The 23,221-nt window shown below is 37.0% G+C and overlaps 1 protein-coding gene across 1 annotated transcript in view; it reads left to right on the plus strand.

Annotated features, from left to right (window-relative positions):
* The window catches only part of KIF6 (kinesin family member 6), a gene marked incomplete at both ends in the record, with an annotated part of 153,620 nt that extends 137,927 nt beyond the window's left edge, over positions 1-15,693 (plus strand). The window contains 5 exons of the mRNA XM_082303415.1: positions 3,706-3,787; positions 4,789-4,924; positions 6,453-6,541; positions 13,496-13,585; positions 15,531-15,693. Of these exons, the coding sequence (XP_082159541.1) occupies positions 3,706-3,787; positions 4,789-4,924; positions 6,453-6,541; positions 13,496-13,585; positions 15,531-15,693 (560 nt within the window). The remainder of the gene's footprint in view (positions 1-3,705; positions 3,788-4,788; positions 4,925-6,452; positions 6,542-13,495; positions 13,586-15,530) is intronic.
* Positions 15,694-23,221: the final 7,528 nt, after the last annotated feature.

Raw genomic sequence — 23,221 nt, forward strand, 5'->3', positions numbered from 1 at the left:
TAATTTTTGCCACTCAGCTGTATGCGCAGTTATGTTAATGTAAAGAAACTAATACTCGTTATCAGTGCATTGCTGACTGCTGCCAAAATAGTTCTGTTGTACAGAACTGGATGGAGATATGCCAACAGAAACTCCTAGTATACACAGAGCCAATGTTTTCCTAAACATGCATGTCATACCTCCCCACACCCCTGAAGCCTGGGGCTGCATTATCCCGGATTAAATTGCAGCAAATGCATTTGTTGCCCAGGAGAAGTCACTGGGGCACGAAAAGTGCATGGGGTATTACACTCCAACAGAGTGAAATCATCTCAGCTGATGCACTAAAAGTATAGAGCTAAACTGTACAGCTGAGCTTCATATGACAAACTGTCAATCAATGAATTAAAAGTCAACCCTGACTGAACAAAGCAGATACCACTTTGAGTTCTGTGCAGTTGCAGAAGTGATATCTGATAGTTAATATTTTAGCAGTAGCCTAGTAGTAGCTACTGCATCTTTTAATGTACTGCAAATTTTTTCATGTAAGTGGGCAAAAGCTGATGTCATGATTTTTCAGTCCTTCGTAATTTACATGTACTTTGTATATCTGTGGTTAATATACATTTTCTGTTTCTGCATGGGAAGGAAGATATATACAATAAAAAGAAACTCTTTAGAGGAAAAAAAACCTGTAGCCAAAAGAAAGTATTTTTTTCTTAGGTATCGAAATTAAATTTGTGAGTAAATTTTTATGCTTTTTATGTTTTACAGTCTATTTATTCAGTGTCCCTCTAGCATTATTTTTAAATGACTGATCCTATGTACTGAAGACTACTGACATTAAATACGAGATACAGTGAGCCAGTACCCTCTGCCTTAGCTTCCTTGCTTCAGCTGTAGCTGAGACTGCCTGGACTGGTAAGAGGAGAGGGGTGTGAGGCAGCAGAAGCCCAGGGGCAGAAAGAGGCCACTTCAGGGATTCAGGAAAGGTAAAGAGGAGGAGAGGGGAGAAAAGAAGTAGCAGGGAATGAGGAAAAGGCAGAAGTAGCAGGAAACATAACTGTGGAAATACAGTCCGCCAGACCTTAGATGTCTTTTTGCTTGGAACATTAGGAAAGAGCCATGATCCTTTGTATATGTTAGAGCAGGTGTATTCCAAAAGGTCTGGTCTTTAGAGCAGAATGTTACTCAGTTCCCAAACACACTGCTGCAATGGGCAGGCATGGCAAAAAGCTGAAATGGGCCTTGCAACAGCTTGGGAAAAGACACTGGAGAACTTACAGAGCAGTGCCCAGTAGGCATGTTCTGGACTTTACTTACTACTGGGCTTCACCTGACACTGTGATCAGATCTCTTCTGCTTTTGTCACCCGAGCTCAGTGATGTGCACAGGGATGTGCACGTTTTAGCCATTTATCCAATGCTATTTTTGCTGCCAGGGCCACACCAGCTTGCAGTATACTCATCTCTTTCTGTTCACAAAACTGTGCTGCTGTTCACAAAACTGTGCTGCTGTCCACAGCTGTGTGTCTGCCTTTCCTCACCAGCTAGGAATAATGGGCAGAGCTGTATTCATGGGTGAGGATGCTGGGACCTGTTTATGATAAAGGTTTTCATCTCATATAAAAGGCTTTATTATTATTTCTGAAGGTAGTGTGCAACCAAATAATCCATTCTACAACATGTAATCAGCAGAAAAAAAACCCCTTTCTTTTGCTGTTTTTATATACAAGTGACAAAATTTTGCCTAAGTTTGGCTGACCTTTCAAAGCTAACATAAAAATATTTTTCCAAGTACTAGATGTCATAGCAAACCAAGGAAGGAAAGCTATATTCTGGTCTTGTATGACTGTGTAATAACTAGCAGAATTTGGTGATGTTTTTGTGTAGGGAAGTCCTCACTTCAGAAACAGCGTTAACATTCTAAGATGTTATTCTCTTCCACCCTATACTATTTCCCTTCTCTATAAGGGGCTGGAGCTGCTGCCTCCTGAACTCAGACACTGTCACAGACTGTGCAAATAGGACAAATGCACTTCAGTGTGCTCAGGAGAGTCCCCTTTGACCTGAAATTGGCTCACACTAGGTCTGGCTGGAATATTCATGGAAACATAATAAGGATTCTCACATGGTCTGTGAGCATGGCTCACTTGGGAGCCAGTAACTCCCTAAATTATTTCAGTTTGTTCCACAAGAGCACATTTCCCTCAGGTCTGGCTGCTGTGTGTTCATAGAGTTCAGAAAAGCGTGAAGCCTCGGGAGCTCTGCAATGAGTGTCTCCACACAAGTTCCCTCTGTAGCTCTGTGTTTTCCCACATTATGCCTTCTCTTGGGGGTGAAATGTGACAAATCAGAAAATACTTGTCCCTTGTAATCATGGAAAGGTTTATTGCTTTCCTTAAAGTCCTGGCATGGTTATGATGGCCTTTTTATTATCTGTTGTGTTCAGGTATAACTTATTTCACAATGTCACTGTTGTAGCATCTCCTGCTGTGATGTTTGCGCCTCCTGCCTTGTGTGTTCACTTTAACATTTCAAACAGTTTATATTTTTATCTTTTGAGAGTACCCTCCCCACCACAAATGTCTTCACCCTGTTCTTCTTTTGCAGTCACATGCAGCAAAGCCTTTCAGTGTATGAAATGAGACTTGTGCCTGGGCTTTGTCCACTTTGGCTGTCTGTATTAACATGCTTGAGCTAAGTAATGAGATAAAATGCTCTTCAACTTCGTCTGTGTTAAGCTATAGGGTGCTACTACAAAAGATTAATGGTTTCAGCTGGTGTGCTGACAGGCAGAGAGGGGTCATTGCTGCCCTCTTGTTCCAGACAGAATTCATCTCCTTGAAGAGAGGGGTGCACTCCTCAGGCCTTGTGACAGGCTGACATAGAATTTATTTTCTTGGCAGAAATAAGAGTTGGGATGGAAACTTGCATATATTGTACGGCAAATCTTTTGTTTCTTTCACTTTTCTTGAGTTAAAAAGGTCAAACGTTTTCTTGGGAACCTAAAGCTCTTCTCATTCATCCTAGAAACGGAAACTGTTGTAACATTAGTAGGTAACTTTACATTTCCTTTCACCACTGAACATATAAACTACGATGGAAAGACTGTTCTACCATCTCTCAGAATAAGCATATTGTTTATTGCATGTTAAATAGCTCTGTTACAGGATAGGGAAATCATAAACTGCTTTCTTAGGCTAACTTAGGCTACTCTTAAGGTATTTCCTTCTCCTTTACCCTGAAAATTTTCTCACATAGTTTCAGGATATTTTCCTTATTTATACTAATTATCTGAATTTATTGCTTACCAAAGTTAATCTCTCTTTTAAGAGCTACTGGTGTCTCTTCTTTTTGCAACAATTTCTGGTCTTGTTTTTGTTGTCAAAACTGTTGCCAACACTGGTTGAATGCATTTGATAGTGTTTTATGCCAAATATGAATGTTTCACTGGCTTTTATTTATATCTAAAATTAATATTCCAGTCCTTAATGAGGAAAAAGCCCAATTATAAGCAATTTAATTCAAACCACTAGTTATTGACTGTGTCCTCTACTAAGTAAGGCCTAAATAAGGAATTTGAAGAAGCATTTCCAGAAGAGAGAAATGGATAATGACCCCCATTTTGTTAACTACCTCTTAAAAGCTAGTTTTTATTTTAGTTAGAAGTTGCTTCTTTGGACATCATCTAGTCATTGCTTAAATCTGATAATTTCTCCTATAGCTGTTTCAAATCCTTCTGCAGAACTAACGTTTGATCCAGTAGAAGAGAATCTTCGAATGCAAATTGAAGAAGAAAAAAAAAGGTATTATTTCTGCCTCAGATTTCTACCATCCTTCAGAAGATAAATTATACTGATAGGATATTCCCATTACAATTCTGCACACACAGATACCCTCAAGGTTTTCTCTGACATTTAAAAAATATTAGCTTTGTGGTTCACTAATAGTTTTAAAGTTTGTGTATATGCTGTTGGTTTGTCTGTCAGATGCCACAGTAGATGAGAGAGGAAAATTTATGCTTGAGCTAAAGGTTAAAAATAAATATAAACAGCTTAATGTCTTTCCTGAGGATTAGTGTTTGAAACTTGTTGTTTGAATCCAAATGTATTGTGAGCCTTTTGGGTTGATTCAGAAAAGTCCTGCCTTTCTTGACCTAAAGAAAACCTTCAGGATATACAGGACTCACTAAGTGTAAATAATATGCTGCATACACTTTGGTTAACCAATCCTTGCTCTAATGTCACTGTAGCCAGGAGGATAACAAAAATAGATACAAGGATATCAGTACCAAGTATTTTGCTAGCATTTATGTTATTCACAATCTCTGGGGACACTTCTGGCTGTTTCATACTCCTGATAAATTTCCAAGCGTCTGATAGCCAAGAGAGTAATGAAGCTTCCATCTGAAAGGGGAATCAGTCTCAGCTCCTATCTGAATCTGAGATGACCAGTTATTTATTAATGGTAACATGCTGAGAATTCAAAAGAAATCATTTTCATAGTTGATTGAACCTGTATTTTAATTGTTAATCAATGTTGATCCCACTTGAATTTCACTAACTTCTTTATGAAATAAAAAGTTTGTGGAATAAGTTTCTTGCACTTACTGTCCAGTAAAACTTTCATAAAATATGAGAAGTTTCCTTCTACCATCTGTCTGTGTCCTCTGCATCTCTGATTATTACATATTATTTTATAGTTTAAAACTCTGTTAACTGTTCTAGGTAGGATAAACCTTTGTTCAGATATATGTTGTAAAATCTATAATACAATATAATCTATAATACACTTCTTCTTGTATTAGCTATAAAATAGTCTACAGCCACTTCAAAGGGCTGAAGGTAGAGATTGAGCACCTGCAGCTTCTTATGAAAAAAGTGAAGATGAAGCTGCAAAAAGACTTTGAAGTCTGGTGGTCTGAAGAAGCAAAAAAATCACAGGTATGAAATCACTTTATATTTATTCCATTTTCAAGTAAATATAACATTTCTTATATAATACTTCTTATATAATATTTCTTAAATAAGTAGTTAATTGACTAGATAGAAAGGAGTATGAAGGATGGGGGGATTTGGGGTCTGGTTCACCTGTGCTTATGCCAGTGTCAGTTAGACAAAGGTAATGTGAATTATACTTATGTGAAGCTAAAAAAATCAAACAAACCCATTTTTTGCTGCTCTATTTTCTCGTTTTTATGTTCTCCCAAACAACTTGATTGATAGGGAAGAATGGGCCCAAAATGCCAACAACTCTGAAGGAACATTATCGGATTGCAAAAAATAATCTTTTTTACTGCTAGCAAAACTAAGGTTTCATCAGGTTTTTTGCAGCCAGTCGTTCCTTTTTAGCTTCCTTTGTTTGCAAAGACTCCAGTAACTTTTCAGCTTGCCTAGGCTCCCAGAGGGTCAGCAGCTCCCAGCACAGAGTGTGTTTCCTCACTCTCTAGCTGAGGGCCACCAGTGTTTAAGCACAGAGTGCTCTAATGCAATGACTTGTGTAAAATGAACTAAAGAGCTGTCATTTTAACCAGTGTATTAGAAGTTCATAGCACAGCCAGTCTGAAAATGGCACTCTACTGAAACAACATAGCTTTCTTATGCTCCCCTCCTGACACTTATTTAATGGCTTGCAAGTAGTGATATAGCATCTCACAACAAAGCACTGTCAGGAAACGTACATCAGCCTCATGAAAAAATGTGCTGAGTGCAGTCCATCCTGTATCATTTATTATTAGCTGGAAGAGAAGATTTACTCCTTGAGGAAAAGTTGTTATAAACGAAGAAGTGTTTAGCCCATATTTTGGTTAGTTCTCATTAGAGAATACTCTCTCAAAGTATAAATTTAAACTGTATTTTTAAGAAAAAAGCCTAAAATAAATACAGAACTTAACATGGGGAACTTAGTTATCCATACAGTGCCACCTAAGTAGCTTAGCTGCCAGTTAACATTGCCAAATACTTTTCCAGTTAGAAGCCCTAACCATATTAGTGGCAAAGAGGATGATGTTTTAGTCACCTTCCTGTCTAAATATTTAGGCTTTTCAAAGCACTGCAAGTAATATTCTTGAATTCACTGCAGCACGTTTTTCTCTATCCCTTAACAGGAGAGGTCCAGGATTCAACCTCTCATGATTCATCAGTGGAAGATTAGAAAACTGGGAAACGTAATTGGGATTGATTTCTTAGATCTTGACCTATCTATACATCTGAGCTCCCTAAGAAACTAAAATCAGTGAACACATGCTGTTACATATTAAAAACCTGTAACTTGAGCTTAAAAATACTTGAACCAATCCTAAATACTTTGTTCAGAAGTGTTTGTGCAAGTGGAGAAAATACTGTGTGATTCAGACTCTGTGTTTTCTGAATGAGTCATTGCTTACCTTGTTATTGCTGAAATTTATAGGCCATTATGAAGCACTCTAAAAAAATCCTATCCTCATAATTTTGTTTTTCAATCTAAACCCAGCAGGAAAAGCCAGAGATGGTTGCCTCACCAAATACTACCACTGTTTATCCACAGTTTATCAGATCCTCACTGCATCTATCAACTAACAGGTAAACTGTTTATTTTTCTCTTCCTTCCTTACATGGGAAAAAATGCAGTTTTAGTAAAAGTGCAGTTCTCCAGAATGCTTCTGCAAGCGTCACACTGAAACACTGTATTTTCAGTTACAACAGAAATGATTGTGTAGAAAATGAAATTTTATCATTCCGTTTTTTGGAAGACCTATTGAAGGTAGCTTATTTTACCTCAGTTCTTTTGACTTGTTGGTCTTGGAACCTTGGAAACCTTTCTCTAGGGGCCCCATGACAGCTAAGAAAGGCAAGACTGTTACCAGTCAGTTTTGCTGTATGAGGAGACTATATCTCTTCTGGTCTGTATGCAGGGAACTTCAAAAAGATTTTTAAATTATTTCATATATATCCTAGATAGATTTGCTACTGAAAAATGTCATGGTGCTACATTTATGCAGCATATTATTCCACAATGATATTATATTTGATATTGCAAGATGCTGGTGCATCATCTACAGTAGAAAAATGTAATCATCTTGGTTGTTTCATCAACAGTCACCTCTGATTTCAAAACCATTAATTTAAATTTGCAGTAAAAAGTTTTTCATAACCATCAGGGAAATAGAGTGCAAGAAACTACATACCTGACTGTGCAGATTTCCATACTCAAGGACAATAAATTCCTTCTTCCTTTCTCCCTCCCTGTTCCTCTTTCCCTCCTCACCTTTCTCTTGCTCTCTTTCTCCTTCTCTTCCCTCTTTCTCCTTATACAATTACCATTTCTCTGAGTGTCTTTACCTAAAATTTTATGACAATAGTCTGCACAAATGATGTTTCCTGCTTTTCAGCAAACATATCTCCTACATGCCATTAAAGAATGAATACTGAATTTTCGTAAAAGTGCAAAATATCTTCTATTTTAAACTTTCATGTATCTGTAGTACATGCTCCATAATCGGTACAGAAAATGATAGACATAGTCCTCTAAAGTTGTCTGAGAAGGCATTTTCAGATGTCTCAAACTGACAAAAACCAACTCCAGTCTTCTATACTTTGCTTTGGTTCGTATTCTGTATCCTCTCAGACTTAGGCATTAATCACTTTGCAAATGGTTGGCAGGTTTTAGGCCTAGTTTGTGCTGTTCATTTCTGGTCTCAGGCTGAAGGTTACTTGTCCCAGAGAAAAGCTGATGGAGAGAACATGAAAGCATTTTTGGTCTAGCTTAGGACAAAGTCAGCTGAATTAGTGCAAGCAATCCATGACTGTCACTCTCTGTCACTCTCTTTAACTTTGTACTGTCCTTTGAACTAAGCACCTCTTGCACAACCTCTCTGCTCTGCTGATCTTAGGAACAACAAATTTCAGTTGGTGTGCTGATGCATTGCTTGGGAGAGCAATAGCTTTTTCAGACTAATTAAAAATTCTAGAATTAAAAAGAATATATGGTAATGCCCAGGCACTTTCCAGTGCATTGGGAGATTGGCCTCCAGCAGTGGTGAATCCTCCTTCCCCTACCCTAGCTCAGAAAGAAAATTGCATAACTGGCTTCTTTATGTTTTTTTTAGCTTTTCTATCCAATGCCCTTACTATTCATGTTTATTACTGGAGGACAGGTCTAAGAAAAGTCCATCTGGCATTTTGACTAGAATGGGGAAAGGTGCCTGCTTGCTTTCAGCTGCCAAGCTTACTTCAGAGTCCTGTACTGCCCCACATGATTTCCTGCAAAAAAGCAGATGTTCTTCACAGTGAACAGTTTCTCTGTGTCTAAGTAATGGGCATACTGACTGAGACTGACCGGATCATCCTCACATACACATCACAGACACAGAACATTCATCTTCTGGAACTAAAATTGTAGAGGGAGTTGGGATGAATGTAGTTTTATTTTCCCATCTCTATCAATATTCTTGCAATCATCTTTAAAAGCCAAGTACTCTTTCCTTCCTATGGTTCTAGAAAGTTGATCTTATTTTATGTTAGGTTGTTTAAACATATTTTCGTCAGGTACATTTCCAGTGGGGTGTATATGGAAGTAGAAACACTGTTTCTGCTTTTTCTGAGGCAGGAGTTACAGGCTTAACATCCCACTGTGCATGAAAGTTTACTTTTTCCCCTACCGAGGCAATAACATTTTAGAGTAAAGGTTTCAAATTTCACAGACTTTAAAAGAATAAAATAGTAGAATATTTATTTCCCAAGGATTTCCTTGACCCCAGCTGACACAGGAACTTTTGTGTAGAATGAGTCCAGGCTACAGGCGCTTCTCTCGGTTACACAGTCCTGAGACACAAATTGCTCTTTTTTTCTAACTCACCTAGAAATCAACAGTCTCTTTCTTTGGAATGATATTTCTATCTTCACCCAGCAGAACAACCAGCCACAAAAGCAAAAGTTGACATAAATCGTATTTGTTATAATGTGGTGTAAATAAAACCTGTTTCCAAGATGGAATTCAGTTAACAGGTGTGTTCAATAGATGTAAGATCTAAAACTTAGCAGGCTTTATGTCAGAAATCTAAGACTGCTGTTGACAGAGTAAGTATGCAGTAAAACCATTCAGACAAACTCCTGAATGTGAATGGATGTAAATACAATTTTCAGTCTAGAAATAGTAAGTTACATATCTCAGCATGCAAAGGATACAGGTATATTCCTAACCTTTCTTGAGATCTTTATATGTGTTTGAACAAAGTCTTTTGATCACCTTCTAATGCATGATTTGTGTGGATTGCTATTGTTTGGCACACCTTAGTCATGTTACCAGAGAAAATTAAGCCTTGGGAAGGTTCAAATTGCATTTTATACTAAGTAAACTTATAACTGCAATAACAGAGAAGGGAAGCTGGTAATCTTGTTGAAGCTTAAGAAGGATACACACATCTAAAAGGCACTTGATTCATGGCCAAACATGTCTCTTTTTTCAGTTGAAAGAAATGGCTAAATTGTTAAAGTGTCAAAATTAGTCTGTGTTAATAAAGGAGTTGAATAGTGAGCGTTTCTGCCTCAGTCAGGAAGATCTGGAAGTTTGTGGTGCTACCTGCAACTCATACTGTGTACATGTTTATGTCTCTTAATGGATTCCTGTCAAGTCTGCGAAAAGTCTGAAAATGCATGTTGGGCTCAGCACTCCATGTGTGCTCCACACATTCAGAATTCAAGCACAGACTTTTGTTCTTCCTCGTACAGTCTCTCCCACAATGGCTTTCATTTAAGGAATTTATCAGATCCTTGTCTCTTCAAATTAATTCTCTCCCTGAACATTTAGTTTCAATAGTTTTGAACTGTTCTGGTATTCCCTTTGAATCAAATAAATGTTAGGTAGTTATTCAAATCTTATAAAAATTTGGGATTTTTTTCCTTCTCTCGGAAGGAATGCATTCCTTTTTATCTCAGCCAAATCTTTCTTAACCTCACTCATTTCCTTTTACTGAGTCTCATTTGTCCTATTCCAGCAAGTCCCACAGTATGTTCAATCTCAGAATCCCTGGCTGTCCTGTTTCTTATTCAGAATCTTCCTGGCACTTTAAATTCCCTTGGAGATATTTTCAAATAACTATTCATGTTCTCTGATGATTTTTAGCATCAGATTTTTTTAACAATTATTGTCCTGGATTGCAAAATTTACCCCCTATATTAAGGCTATGTGAAATAAGGTCAATGTTTATATGTTTTATAGCATTTTCTGTCTAATCCTTTTTTATTCCTGCCAATTTTATGCAGTGTTACATAATGATAAAACATAATCTGGGAATAACATCATCAATTAGTGACATTTCAAAGGTTTTCACATTCTTTGGCAACAACTGGAACAATTTATCTATGAATTTCCAAGTTAGGCCAAATTTAATTTTGTAGCCAGCTACTAAAATGCTCAGCTTTTATGCAGCTTGAATCTTTCCTGTCTGTACACTGAACATCTGTTCCCCTCATGTCCAAAGCTCAGATAACTGGAGAACTGCAGCTGAGGTTTTTTAAACATTACAGAGATTGCACACTTTCAAACTTTCCACTTTTCATTTTAATCTACCTGATTTTCCCCTGTTTTTCAGCTGGCAAATTAAGCATTCATACCATCATTGCTCCAGCTCCCCTACCCCATGTACTTGATGGAGCTGATCAGTCCATGGATCAATTGTCTCTGGCCCTTGGGTTCCTGCAGCAAGGGAAACGCTGCTGCAACACTGTGTACATCTGTATGACCACTGCCCCGTGCCTGACTGAGAAATACACCCCAACAGAGGATTCCCCCCTCCCCCTAAAAAAAAGCAAGTTATCCATTGAGTGAAACTTCAGGTACTAGGTTATAAAAACAAACAGATCTATGAAGTGGACAGACTACCTTTAATCTCCAGAAAAAGCAGGGATTCTGCTGAAGTTGTCAGGAGACAGTCTTTGAGATTTCTTAAACTCAACTCAAGGAAAAATCAGATGGATTCAGAATGAAAATGGGAATTATACACTGTCAAAAGAAGCTGAATAATGTTAGAGGTTAAAGCTTAGGAGACAGACAAAGAGACGGGACTTACGTACCATGCACATCCACCCAAATCCAAAATGTGAGTGCCTGTTTGCACATTACAGAAATGTAGAATGGCACCTCTAGGGATCTCTAGATCCAACCCCTTGCTTGAAGAAGACTTTCATCACACTAAAGCATGTCAGGCATGGTTTTGTTTGGCTTTGTTGAGCATCCTGAGATGTCCAGTCCTTCAGGTTGGGCACACAAAGAGGGGTATCATTACCCCACCCCATGCAGGCATAATGAATCTCCATTAAATTTAGAGAATTACTAGAACATTTCTCGTTTTTTTTGCATCACTGGAACAGCATCTAACACTCAGATGAAGGAAAGTCCTGACTTCTAAAAACGGGCTAGGAACAAGTTGCATCTGAGCTTACAAACCACTGCACATCAAAATTACACTTTTGTCCTCTTATGATTCAACTTATCTTGCAAGGCCATTATCAGAACTTCGGTATGAAGGATGCAAGTTATCCCTGTACAGACCATCCCTCTAGCCTAGGAATTAGAGAAATCTCTAGGATATATAAAACATGGATTTGAGTTGTGCCAAACTGAGGGACCCGTTGGTTAGATTAGTACCCTAATTGTTAACCTCTCATGTGGAAACAGATCTTTGAGTCACTTCAAAAAATAGTTATAAGCTTATAAATTTCCTTAACTTGCAGGAGAACAGTTTGCATCCCACAATAAAAATGTCTGCTTGCAACCCCACATGCACAAGATAGGAGGTTAAGGTCCATCTCTAAGTACTGTAATGTTAATTTCCTGATTCTGGGCATCATCTCAGTTAAAGTGGGGTTTTTAATACCACTTCCCTTGGGTGCCAAATTCTCCCAGAGCACCCTAAGGCATGTTTTGCCATATTGTCTCTGGGTCCAGGAATCCACTTGAAAGTGACACCCCTAGAGTTCCAACCCAACCACACCTGTAGTACATAAGTTTTTTAAATCAATCAGAATCTAAATCCCCTTTCAAATGGGGATTTAACAATTTTGGATAATAATTTTATTTTCATTTCAATGGAAAAAAAAGTAGTTCAAGCATGTAAACTACTGCAGCTTAAAAATAAAATACTTCAGCTGACTCACAGTATTTATAAAATTATGTATTTTGTGCATGGCAAAGAGAAAGCAAAGATGCTTATTTCAATGAAAAGAAAGCAATGGAAAAGAATCACATTAAGTCACATTACGTTTGTTGTAGGCTAAGAACAGAGTCAGGGATAGTTGCTATGGTTCAGCTGATGTGTAGTGATTTATTAAACCACAGTCATATGACCTGGATGCCTCACTATCTCAGGGCAGAGACATAGAGGCCTTTTAGAAAACTGAATTTAAAACACTAAATCACTTCATTTTTAAGAACTGCCAAATCAATGGAAAAAATGTTCTGGAAATCCTAAAGCAGAACAACGATATGAGGTTCCCAGATATTGTTAAACCACATAGTAGGTAATAACATCACACATCCTTTCTAGCTCTTGTAATATGTAGGTGTAATAAAGTACAGAATATTATTAACATTAAATACGATATTGCTTTAGTTGAATTAGGCAGGTGTGAATGGTGTGGGACTCGAGGAGTTAAAGAGACTCATTCAGGAAACCTGGAGCTGTTCGACTGAAAATGACTTATACTCCTGGGCACAATATCTTCTGCAAAACTGAATCTGGCACAGTGTAATACAGTAAAATTTTAGTAATAAATTTCTTTCCCTTTTCAAGTTCTTTGCCAGAAATATCAATTCGTCAGCCAACAATGAACAAACTACTGCAGAGTTAGAAAAGCAAGAACTTGCCAATCCTGCCATCTACTGGAAAAATCCTTACACTGAGTAATTCAGTTTTTCCACTCCAAGATTGGCACCGGATCTGGCAGTATATGCAACCCCCGGGAAAAGGAGAGAGTTCCTACATATCCAGTGGCACAAAGCTGCCTCCCTAACAGTCAGCTTCCTTGATAATGGTATCTGCAGGAGCAGGAATGCACAGCAGCTGTTTGCAATGTATTTGGCTATCATCAACAAGCCCCATCCCAAAGTCCTCACTGAGTTTTTATCCACTCTCACTGATTTTGGTAATAATTTTGCTTGACTAAAGAAAGAACGGAAAATGAGCTAAGGCCTCACTTGGCTAATAGTCAGTTTAGGAACTAAACATATCATTACAAACTGTACATCAGATACATCAAAGTGCTTTACAAGCCTGGCTTAGAAGGCAAATACTAAAAGTATAATTTTTATGAAGTTATTTGTCATTCTTTCATAGCCACATTCTTGACATAAACATAATCATCTTATGGATTAAACTGAAAATCTTCTTCCAGTAAACAAGTGCTTTATATAGACTTTTTAAAATCTTGAAAAAATCTTCTTTGTAGTTAATTAGTGTATTAATATTGCCTACACATGGGCTATATTCTTTTCTTTATTTCCTTCATTTTCTCTCATTTCTTCATTTCCCATTCCAGTTTTTCAGACACCACAAGAGACAGCCCTTATGAAGATCCAGCTGTGAAAAAGAATTCAATCACTTTTGGTAACCCAACTTTAAAAACAAGGTAAAAACTGTACCTGGAGTACTCAGAGGGAAAAAAAAGTACAAAATAATGTAATGCCTTGACCATCCTTCATCACTCTATTTAAAAACAGTCTCCATGAAACATAAAAATAAAAAAAAAATTGCAGATTTTCCTCCAACTTCCAAAACAACTGCAGTCTGCCAAATAACTTTAGACCAACCTGCTGCATCATCAGCATTACACAGGTGGTTTCACATTTGGCCTGAGGCTTTTTTCTCTACAAGCTTATGAATTTTCATGACTGTCTTCTCAGAGAAAGAAGTCTGAAAAAGCAAAAAAAAAATTTGAAAAGAAGAGAAATCAGAGTGTGTATGTATTGCAGAACTGTAGAATGCAGGAACTAGGCAGAGATTTTTTTCATACCTGTGATTTTGTCCTTAAAATATTTTTAATCTCCCTCCCATAAATCATTCTATTAAAATAAAATGGCAACAGCTTCAGGCTTGGAAAAGGTTATATGTCATGTTTTCTCAAAAGAGGTGCTGCTTTGTTAAAATTAGCTTAGCAGATTAACAGAAACCACTGGTTTTTTCAGCCTCCTTTTTTTTTCTAGTGTGTTTATTTTCACATTCTTTTCTCCCACTGAAACATTATGCCAAGCCACTCTACTTCCAGAAGTTATATTCTTATTGTGCTCAACAGCTCTGGCTATTAACACCCTTAGGAAAATACAGTCAAGTTACTATTTTTCCTACTGCATTAGAAAGAACAAAGCATAAGGCATTTTTTTTCTTTCATTTTCCAAAACAATCCACTTCTAGAACAGAAAAAAGTCATGGAAAATTTCATCCCCCAAAACCTAATGTTTTAAATTGCATTTGGGTTTAAGAAAAGCAGAAGAAAAATAGAAGCTGAAGTGGAATTTAGAGAGTACCTTCTCAAATATACTGTGGGGTTTTATTTTTTATTTTTTTGCTAAATAAATGAAAATCAGTCGAGAATAGTCCTTTATTGGTGTTCTGCGATCACCTTGTAAATTACATAAAAATAGGGGAGTTTTAAGTTCAGAGTAATTTCTTCTTTTTTTTTTTCCATTTTGGTTCACTGATTCAGCAGCTGAGAACTTAATTAGTAGCACAAAGACAAGGATATTAGACTGCTGTATATGTCAGTCCCACAAACCTTCTACTGCTACAGTCAGTAGGGAACAGTGAAAATAAATATAATTACAGAGATAGGAAGATAGGATATGTTTAAAAAAAGGTTTTCCCTTCAGTTCCACTTGTCCTTCTGTACTGTAATTTTTTGTCACTGTTTTTCTAATCTCCCCATTAGTGCTTAATCTTTAAACAAGGTTAAAGATGCAGGAGAAAATTCTTACATTTCTCAGCTGATTAGAACAGCTTCATTGTATTACATCATCTCACACCACCAGAGGATCTGTCAAAAGCAGTGGTAAGTCAATTATTTCACTGCATAGATACAAGAGCTGGGAGTGGAGACTCAGCAGCATAAAGGATTTGTGTCTGTCAGGAAATGTCCTGAATGCCACGTGATTGTTTGCTTCTGTGTATGTATGAAAACTTAATTCCCCCACAGTAGGCAAAACTTCTATTGATCTGTTCAAATGTACAGCAGCCTGAAGGAAGCACACACATGGCGTAGTCACATCCATCATTTCACTGGTAAAATCACGACATTAAGCTTTTCCACTTGGAAGTAAGTCTTTGACTCAGCAGTGCAATATTTTTAACCCTTTGTGAGAGGTCTATAGCTGATAAGCATGTAGCCTTCCCACACTAAAGAGATAGTGGCTAATCTTAGGAACCTACGTAAGACCGTTAAGAAGTCCTAAGACAATTCTCCACTAAATTGTGCCACATCTAACAATGCATCTAAAGAGCAAAATCCTTCCTGGTGAAAAGAGACAGAAAAATAAACCTTCTTACTCACTTGAGTCCACGGGTATACTTTCTTATTTCAGGACCCCACCAAGTTCAAGTACATCTATTCCTCTGACTGGAGACAGCCAGGCTGATGCTGACATCCTAGCTTTCATTAAAGCAAGACAGAACATTCTGCAAAAGAAAGGTAAATCCTGCCAAAAAACAGGGAGCCAGACTAAAATCTCCAGTACAGCATTTTAAAGCCAAAATAGCTTTAGTCCACATTATACTGACACAAGTGAGAGCTGATTCTGGCTTCAGTTATATTACATTATGTTCTCAGCTGTTCTAAACACTTGAGGTTCTTCACATGTTCTCTTTTATTAGCTCAATGCTGCAGTGCAAAACTGTGAAGGCTCTCTGTTTTACTCAGCCACCATCAGTGAACTGTCTGGGGCACGCATGGCTGTGCAACCTGCATAGTATATTATTTTACCCTTAAGTAAATGAATTTGAATGTGGTTTCTAGATTATTAAAGTATTTCCAAATTTTTCTGTATAGATTTTCTTTTAAACTATCTGTCCTGGTTTTCATCTGGTACAAATTTAATTGTAGCAACTGACACCAAATAAATATTACTCAAATGATTGCACTGTACCCCTACCTCAGGAGGTAGACTGGCCCACTGTGCCTAGCAGAGAGTATGTCCTTAACAGATATTTCACTATATCAAGGTCAGATGAAACTTTCTATGAGTATTTGTCATCAAATCAGGTACCAAGAGCAATCACAGGAAGGTAATAAAGTTCACTCTAGAGTAGAGATAAGTAAAATTGGCAGGAAAAAGAAAGCAATAAATAAACAACAGTGGCAGTGCAAGGTAGCCTAAAAGTAATTTATCATGATAAAGAAAAATGACCTGTGCTTTTTTTTTTCCCCTGAATAATAGTTTTTAGTGGCAGCAACCAATTAGACAGAATATGAGCATGTTAGTGATTACTGAGGCAAGAACTTTCCATCAGCACTTTGGTGCTGATGACAGCATTTTTCAACAAGCTATCAGCACCTGGCAGATGGTGTTAGCACTGTCACAAAGTGGGGCTTTGGAATCACACTGCTTATCAGAAAACTGTCAGGTAAACAAACACTGGCTGAAAAAGCAGCCTCCCTACACTCATCCAAAGCAAACACTTAGCACGCTTTGGCTAAGGGATCCCTTTTGTCTTTATTTAGAAAAGCTGTTGTCAGGTTTCTTCTGCAAATGAAATTAAGCTGGATTTATAGGCAGTTCATCAGAAGAAGGTTAGAGATAAATGTCTTACAACAAACCTTTCGGGCCTTCAGAAGGTCCAAACGTGACTCAATCTGTGACGTAGAGTAATGTAATTAACAAGAGCACATCTTATCCTATGATCCTCTCCTGGATCACACCGTATCAAGAATGTCAGCCTCTCAAATGCCTTTTCCATCCTGATTGTTTTCAGCCACAGGCTATTACCTGGCATCATCCATCAGTTTCATCATTCATCAGGGACTAGACATTATCAACATTGACAGCTATTTAGACCCCAAGTCATAAAAGGTATTCTTGCAGAACAAAGGAGAGTCAACACTTCTAAAATTGCTCTGAAGTTAGACAAGATGAGCTGCCCTAAGTAGATGAAAAAGGAATGGAGTAGCATTTGATCATCCTGGCAGTGCAGGGCTGGATGGCTCAACCAACTGCTAAGCATAGGCAGGAGAACAAAAAAGTAAAGAGGCTGTGTCAGTTCAACAAACGTGTAGGGACCTGATGTGTCATAGACAAGAGACAGCTCAGCAGCAAGTTCTGAGAAGGATTTGGAGTCAACCTAGCTAAAGCTAAAAGAAGGCTTTCATCCTTGTGAGGAAAGGGAAAACCTTCCAGATATGAGGGATGGAGCCACAGATAGCAGGAACCACTGAGCAAATAAAGGTTGTAAATTCTAATTTAGCAAGATGAAGCAGAACTGGAGGGTTTTCTTTTAGGGGACAAGGATAGGGGCTATGATGTCCCCACTCCTGCTCCCAGAAAGAAAAACTTTCAGATGTAGAGTTAGGTAGAGAGGAAGAGAAGAAGAATGTACTCTCACTTCAAACTTCAGGGGAAAAACACTATGTGTTATCAGTCACATAACTTTTCCTCAAGAAATTTCAAACATATACAAAATAAACCAAAGAGAAATTATTTGCCCAGAGCCATTAAGCTGAGTCAGACACTTTCACACAGAATCTAAGTGTGCTGCATCCCAGTTCGATGCTCTGTTGCTTCCTTACCAACTCTCTTCAGCTGAGAAGTTCAGCAATCATTTCTACATTTGCATGCAAATGTATTCACTCTCTGCGTGACTGTTACACACACAGTGCCCTGCAGGAAACAATACGAGGAAGCACAGGGTCAGCCAAACCAAAGTCTGTGGGGCTTAAAAAATGTCAACATCCTTAACGCTCTTTTCTTTATTGATCCTGACCCTTTCAAACTGTTATATCAGTATCTTAGAAGCAAACTGAGGGGCCCTACTGTACATTAGATGGGAAGGGAAAAAAAAAGAATAAATGTGTGCAGAAGCCAACAGAGTGGAAAATAAGTTTCATAAATAGAAAGCATGGGAATGCTCATGATTATCCTTAGTGACAGTAATGCAGGGGTGGGAATGAGAGGTCTCAGTAAAGATTACCTCAGGGACTGTAGGTTATTACCATTTGCTTTCTAAACAGAGCAGAATTAAAGCAGGTACATTCACAGGGCCTTGCTGGGATTGTTAAAGCATTGTAATAACTGCACTGGAAAGCTTTTTAGAAAAGGGCTACTCTGCAAACATGCTTCTGATGCTATGTTCAGTTTTGGGGTAGAGAAAGGAAAATGCAAAAAAGGAGATGAATGATTTTTGTGTCTTAAAGGATTGTTTGTTCTTTCATTTTGTATTTCTGAAGTTTGTTTTAAAACTGACTGCAACCTGAAATGTAGTCTAATGTATTTCTTTATCTCCTTTCAGGCTTGGGGAACAAATGAAATTCTTGCCACAGTCCACTATTTCCTTTTAGAAACAATGAAAGACCTTTATTCTTTCCCTTCCTCTTCTTGTTTAGAAACAGGTACAAGTAAGTACTTCAGATGTACAGGTTTAATTGGTAAAGGTATAGAAATTATTTGTCTTTGACAGCAAAATCCATTTCTCTGACAATAGATATTTGAGTATTTGCACTCAGTATCTTCATCTTGCATTAAGATTAACAAAACTGAAACAACTAATCAGGAGTTTGCCAAATATGTTTGTTTATGAAAATTCATTGTATATTTCTAAATGTTAAAATTATCTAATGTATTAATGCTATTTTACATCTTTAATCTGGAAAATACTTATTACTACTGATAGGGGTTTTTTGCATCAATTTGCATAAGGCTTTATTAATTGTAGCTATTGAGCATCAAGAGATATCTGTTCAATAATAGTACTTATTTGGGTTATAAAATTCCATAAAATTTCATTTGAGATTTCCCCCCCCCAAGGAATAACAATTTTCATATTTGATTATTAGAATACTGGGATTGCATTGTAATATAAAAAAAAAATTATTTTAGAAAGTAATTCTAGAGTTCAAAATTTCTCAACTGTTTTCTTTTTATTTGAATGGATTAAATGCTGTGTGAAATGCACACCCTCCCAGAATATACAGGTTTCAGAAGAAACAAGTACACTTAATAGGCTTTAAATACAGGGCCAATACTTCTGAAACACCAACGAGATGTGAAAATTTAAGTGCATTTATATCTCATATACAATGTAGGTTCACTATTGACTCAGTACTATTTCATTGCATAATATCCAGTTATGAAACAATTTGTTTTACATGCCAAATTGAAATCAAAAAATGCAATGCAAAGTACAATCTATTTCTCTGAGATATACATACTGTCATACTGAAGCTGTCACTTTTCATACTAGTGATAATGTTGCAGTCATGCATTTAGAAGCATATGGGTTGTTCACATAAAAATAAAACAATATATTGACAGAAGTCACATATTCTCAAGGATGTATATTTCTTTAAATTGCTGATACTTAATTCTTTGTCAAATGCATAATTATACAGAAGTACATGGTGAATTGCTGTGTTCAAACCTACAGAAGATACATGTTTGCCAAATTAACAACTAATATGCAATCAATTTAAAAATATTAAAGTTATACCTTTTTTTGCATTTTAATTGTCTACAAAAGTCAACACAGATACCATATAAATTGGTCAGCTTTACGAGAATTTCATATGTGCAAACTGAGATAAAAGTCAGATCTATTCTTGCTTTGAGAAGAGTTCAAGGATTTGGTCAGAAGTGGATTATATTAAAATGTCCTTTTTCCAGAATTCTTATCTGTCTGTCATTATTTTTCTTCTTCTCATTCTGTTATATATAAACACTGTATTAAATATACAATGTATTATTGCTAATACAGCTTTGCTGAGGAGACCAGGGCCACATTCCTGCTTCCATCCTGCCCTGATAGCTGGAGAAGAGACACAGGTTCCAAAATGTTGCTGGGTGAAGCAACTGTCCTTTTTTGTTTCCAGTAAAATACCCATTGTGGTGAATTTATTTGAAGGTGGCTCAAAGGGAATCACTGGTCCAACATCTCCTTCCTTTTGACATTGAAGCATTTCCAATAGCTTTAAGTGACTGGTTAAAAGAAGGATCTCTGCTATCTTCATATGAGTTATGTGATACTGCTACTACTTGATGATTCAGTGGTCTGTTCTCAGTTTGCCACACATCTCACTCACAGAGAGAAAATAATTCCTTGCTCTCCTGTTTCCATATTCTCTAGCCTTTTCTTTACATTGTTGTAAATTTGGTGTGAAATTCAATCACTGTCAACAAAGTAGTACCTGATTGGCAGCATGGTCTAAGATTAAGATTATATCAGACACTTAAGATCTTGGACAAAAGTGCATCCAGTAATAGAAACCCATATAAATATATAAAACCATGTAAACAGAAAGTCTTTCTTGCATCTTTTGAAAATTTTCACAAGATGATGGGGAAAGAAAAGATTGCTCATTTAGTAAATAATAGTCTTAAGATATAAAGCATTCTCATTTTTAAAAAACTGCCTCTGGTCTTCAAAAATTGCATTTTGTATTCACAGGAAAATTCAGGTTGGAAATTATCTTAGCAGGTCTTTAATCCCACCTCTTCCTCACAAGAACATCAGTTACGAGATCAAACCAAGCTGCTGAGGGCTTTGTTCAGTGTGGTCTTGAAAACCTCCAAGAATGGAGGCCACATAACTTTGCTAAGCAATTCATTCCAATGTTTCACCGTCCTCATGATGAAAAGGTTTTCCCTTATGTCCCTCCTGAACTTTTCTTTTTGTCATTATCTCTCTTCCTCTCACAAGCCACACTGTGAAAAGCCTGGCTCCAGCTTTTGATGGCCTTCTCTCAGGTGCTGGAGGGCTTCTGGATCTCTTCTCTAAACGTCCATGTGGCTTTGTGAAAGCATTTATTGATTCAAGAAATTTTTTGTTGGCCACAGATAAAAAAAGTTCCTTCTTTTAATAGTCTCTCTTCATGTAACTTCAAGATTAATTTGAAATAATCCAAGCATTTACTACATTGAAGAAACAACCGGAGGCCCACATTTATCCTGGTCTTGAATCCTCCCTAAGCTACCTGTAAAACAGCATTGCTAAGCATGGAGATCCTCACGCACATCTCACTCCAGTCACTTCACATGATACCTAGTTGGGTTTGGTTCAATGTTCATATGGTAAATACAATTTATTTATTATCTGCAACAAGAATAAATCCAAGTTTCTTTTTTTTCTTTTTTTTTTTTTTTTGGTAGAGATTTCTTGAGGAAGTAGCTCTAGAGTGGTAGATTCCATACAGGTATTTCTGGGATTAATTGATGCTGGACATTGTGGATTATCTCATCTTTTATTTCAACATATTTCCAATCTTCTATATAGTTAATTTCAGAAGAAGATACACATCCTCTGGTGTGTTACAGCACTGTAGTTTCTGGGAGGGTCAGGATATGACCCAGATTTATAATAAAGGCCAAGGGTTCTGTTATCATTGATGTTGAATCTGCCAGGGCTCTGTACACAGTCTGGACCTGCATTAATGAAACCCTTGAGCTAACCAGGTTTGGGCTTGGGCATTTCACTATTTCATGGCCACTGCAGCTTTCCAGAGAGCTCCAAGAAAAAAATGATATAACCTTATGTTGAGTTTCTCTTTCTTGGAAGATGGACATGCCCTAATTCAATCTTCCTCTGTCACTCCTGTGTTTTTAAAAGAAGAGGTAATGAGGTTCACATGTGTAACAGTGTAAGTGTATAATGTCATATATACTTACCTGGTTTAATCAATCACAGGATGCAAGTATTTTATGTCATTAGCATAAACTGAGAGCACTTCAACATAATAAAATGTTAAGATCTTGTAAATATTGCCTGTACAAACATGCAGCTGGTGAATATGGATGTCAAGAAGATGAACACCTGGGAATGCCTTGTAACACATAGCATATTTGGTAGCTCTATATAGAATTGGTTTGTCTTTTCAAAGTGCATTTCTAATAACCACAACAATCAAACTTCTGGTTTGATTTTATTTCATATGAATCACTTTTATTGTTGCTTTAATCAATGTTAAACGATCTTTTTCTATTTTTCTATCTTTCACTTCCTGCAATGTTTGCTTTGAAACCTCACCTATAAGACAAGCAAAGTAAATTGACTATTTATAATGGTTACTATCCATGCCTTGATTTGACACCACCACAATAAAAATGAAGACTCCTTTTCCCTTTTCCTTGAGGAAAAGCTCAGGAGCGGCACCTGAGATTTTCAAAAGGTTACCTTCTGTTCATTTTAGGGGGCAGCTGCAGTGCTTCATTTGACACAAATAGTGAACTAAACAAATGCTTGTGTCTGTGGACCAACAGTGGATTTACTCCAGTGCGTTTATACAGATAAAGAACAGAAACAAGATCTACCTCCAATACAACAATTACAGAATTGAAGGAATCTTTTTTTTTCTTCCTGTGGAATCTGTCTGAGAAAAATACTGTTGAAATCTTAAAATTCTTTATAATATTTTCACCTATGTGGATACCAATCAGGAAGTCAAAATGATTGGTTTAAATTTGAAGTGAGAGCAAAATCCGATGTTGAAAATTGCCACATGGCATTGTCATGCCTGAAGAAATGCAATGGTTCTCATATTTATATTTAATATGGTTCTAAAATAATTTCCTTAATTCTTCTCTGCAGTGCAGAGTTTAAAAGTCATTCAAGGAGCAAAACAAATTAAAATAATTCAGTATTTTCTTGTACAAACTGTTCAGGCTGAAATGCTTAGCTTGTGAAAGAATGAATCCCTGGATCTTTGCATCCACTTTATCAACTAGTACAGAGACATTTCTACCAGAAAAACTAGTCCAAAAATCATTCTCCATCAGCAGCTTGAGATCAGGATCAGCCAAGGTATCTTTCAACTGTTTTGTTACTTAATTTAGAAATGCTTATTTGTGTCGATGTAAATTATGCTTCTGATCACAATGGTATTTTTCTGACTTTTGAGAACCAGGGAGGAAAAGTGAGCAAACCATGTCAGTTATTTTTGGCCTGTCTTTTATTTCACATCTATCCGTGTTCAAGATTTGTTAGGGGTTGTAAAAACAATAGGTAAAGCATTTGGAGAACACTGAATCCTTTGATTTGCTCCAAGTAATACATGAAAAGTGATTATTATGTTGAT

This window comes from Coloeus monedula, assembly GCF_965178545.1.
Source record: "Coloeus monedula genome assembly, chromosome: 2".
NCBI classification, from domain to species: domain Eukaryota; kingdom Metazoa; phylum Chordata; class Aves; order Passeriformes; family Corvidae; genus Coloeus; species Coloeus monedula.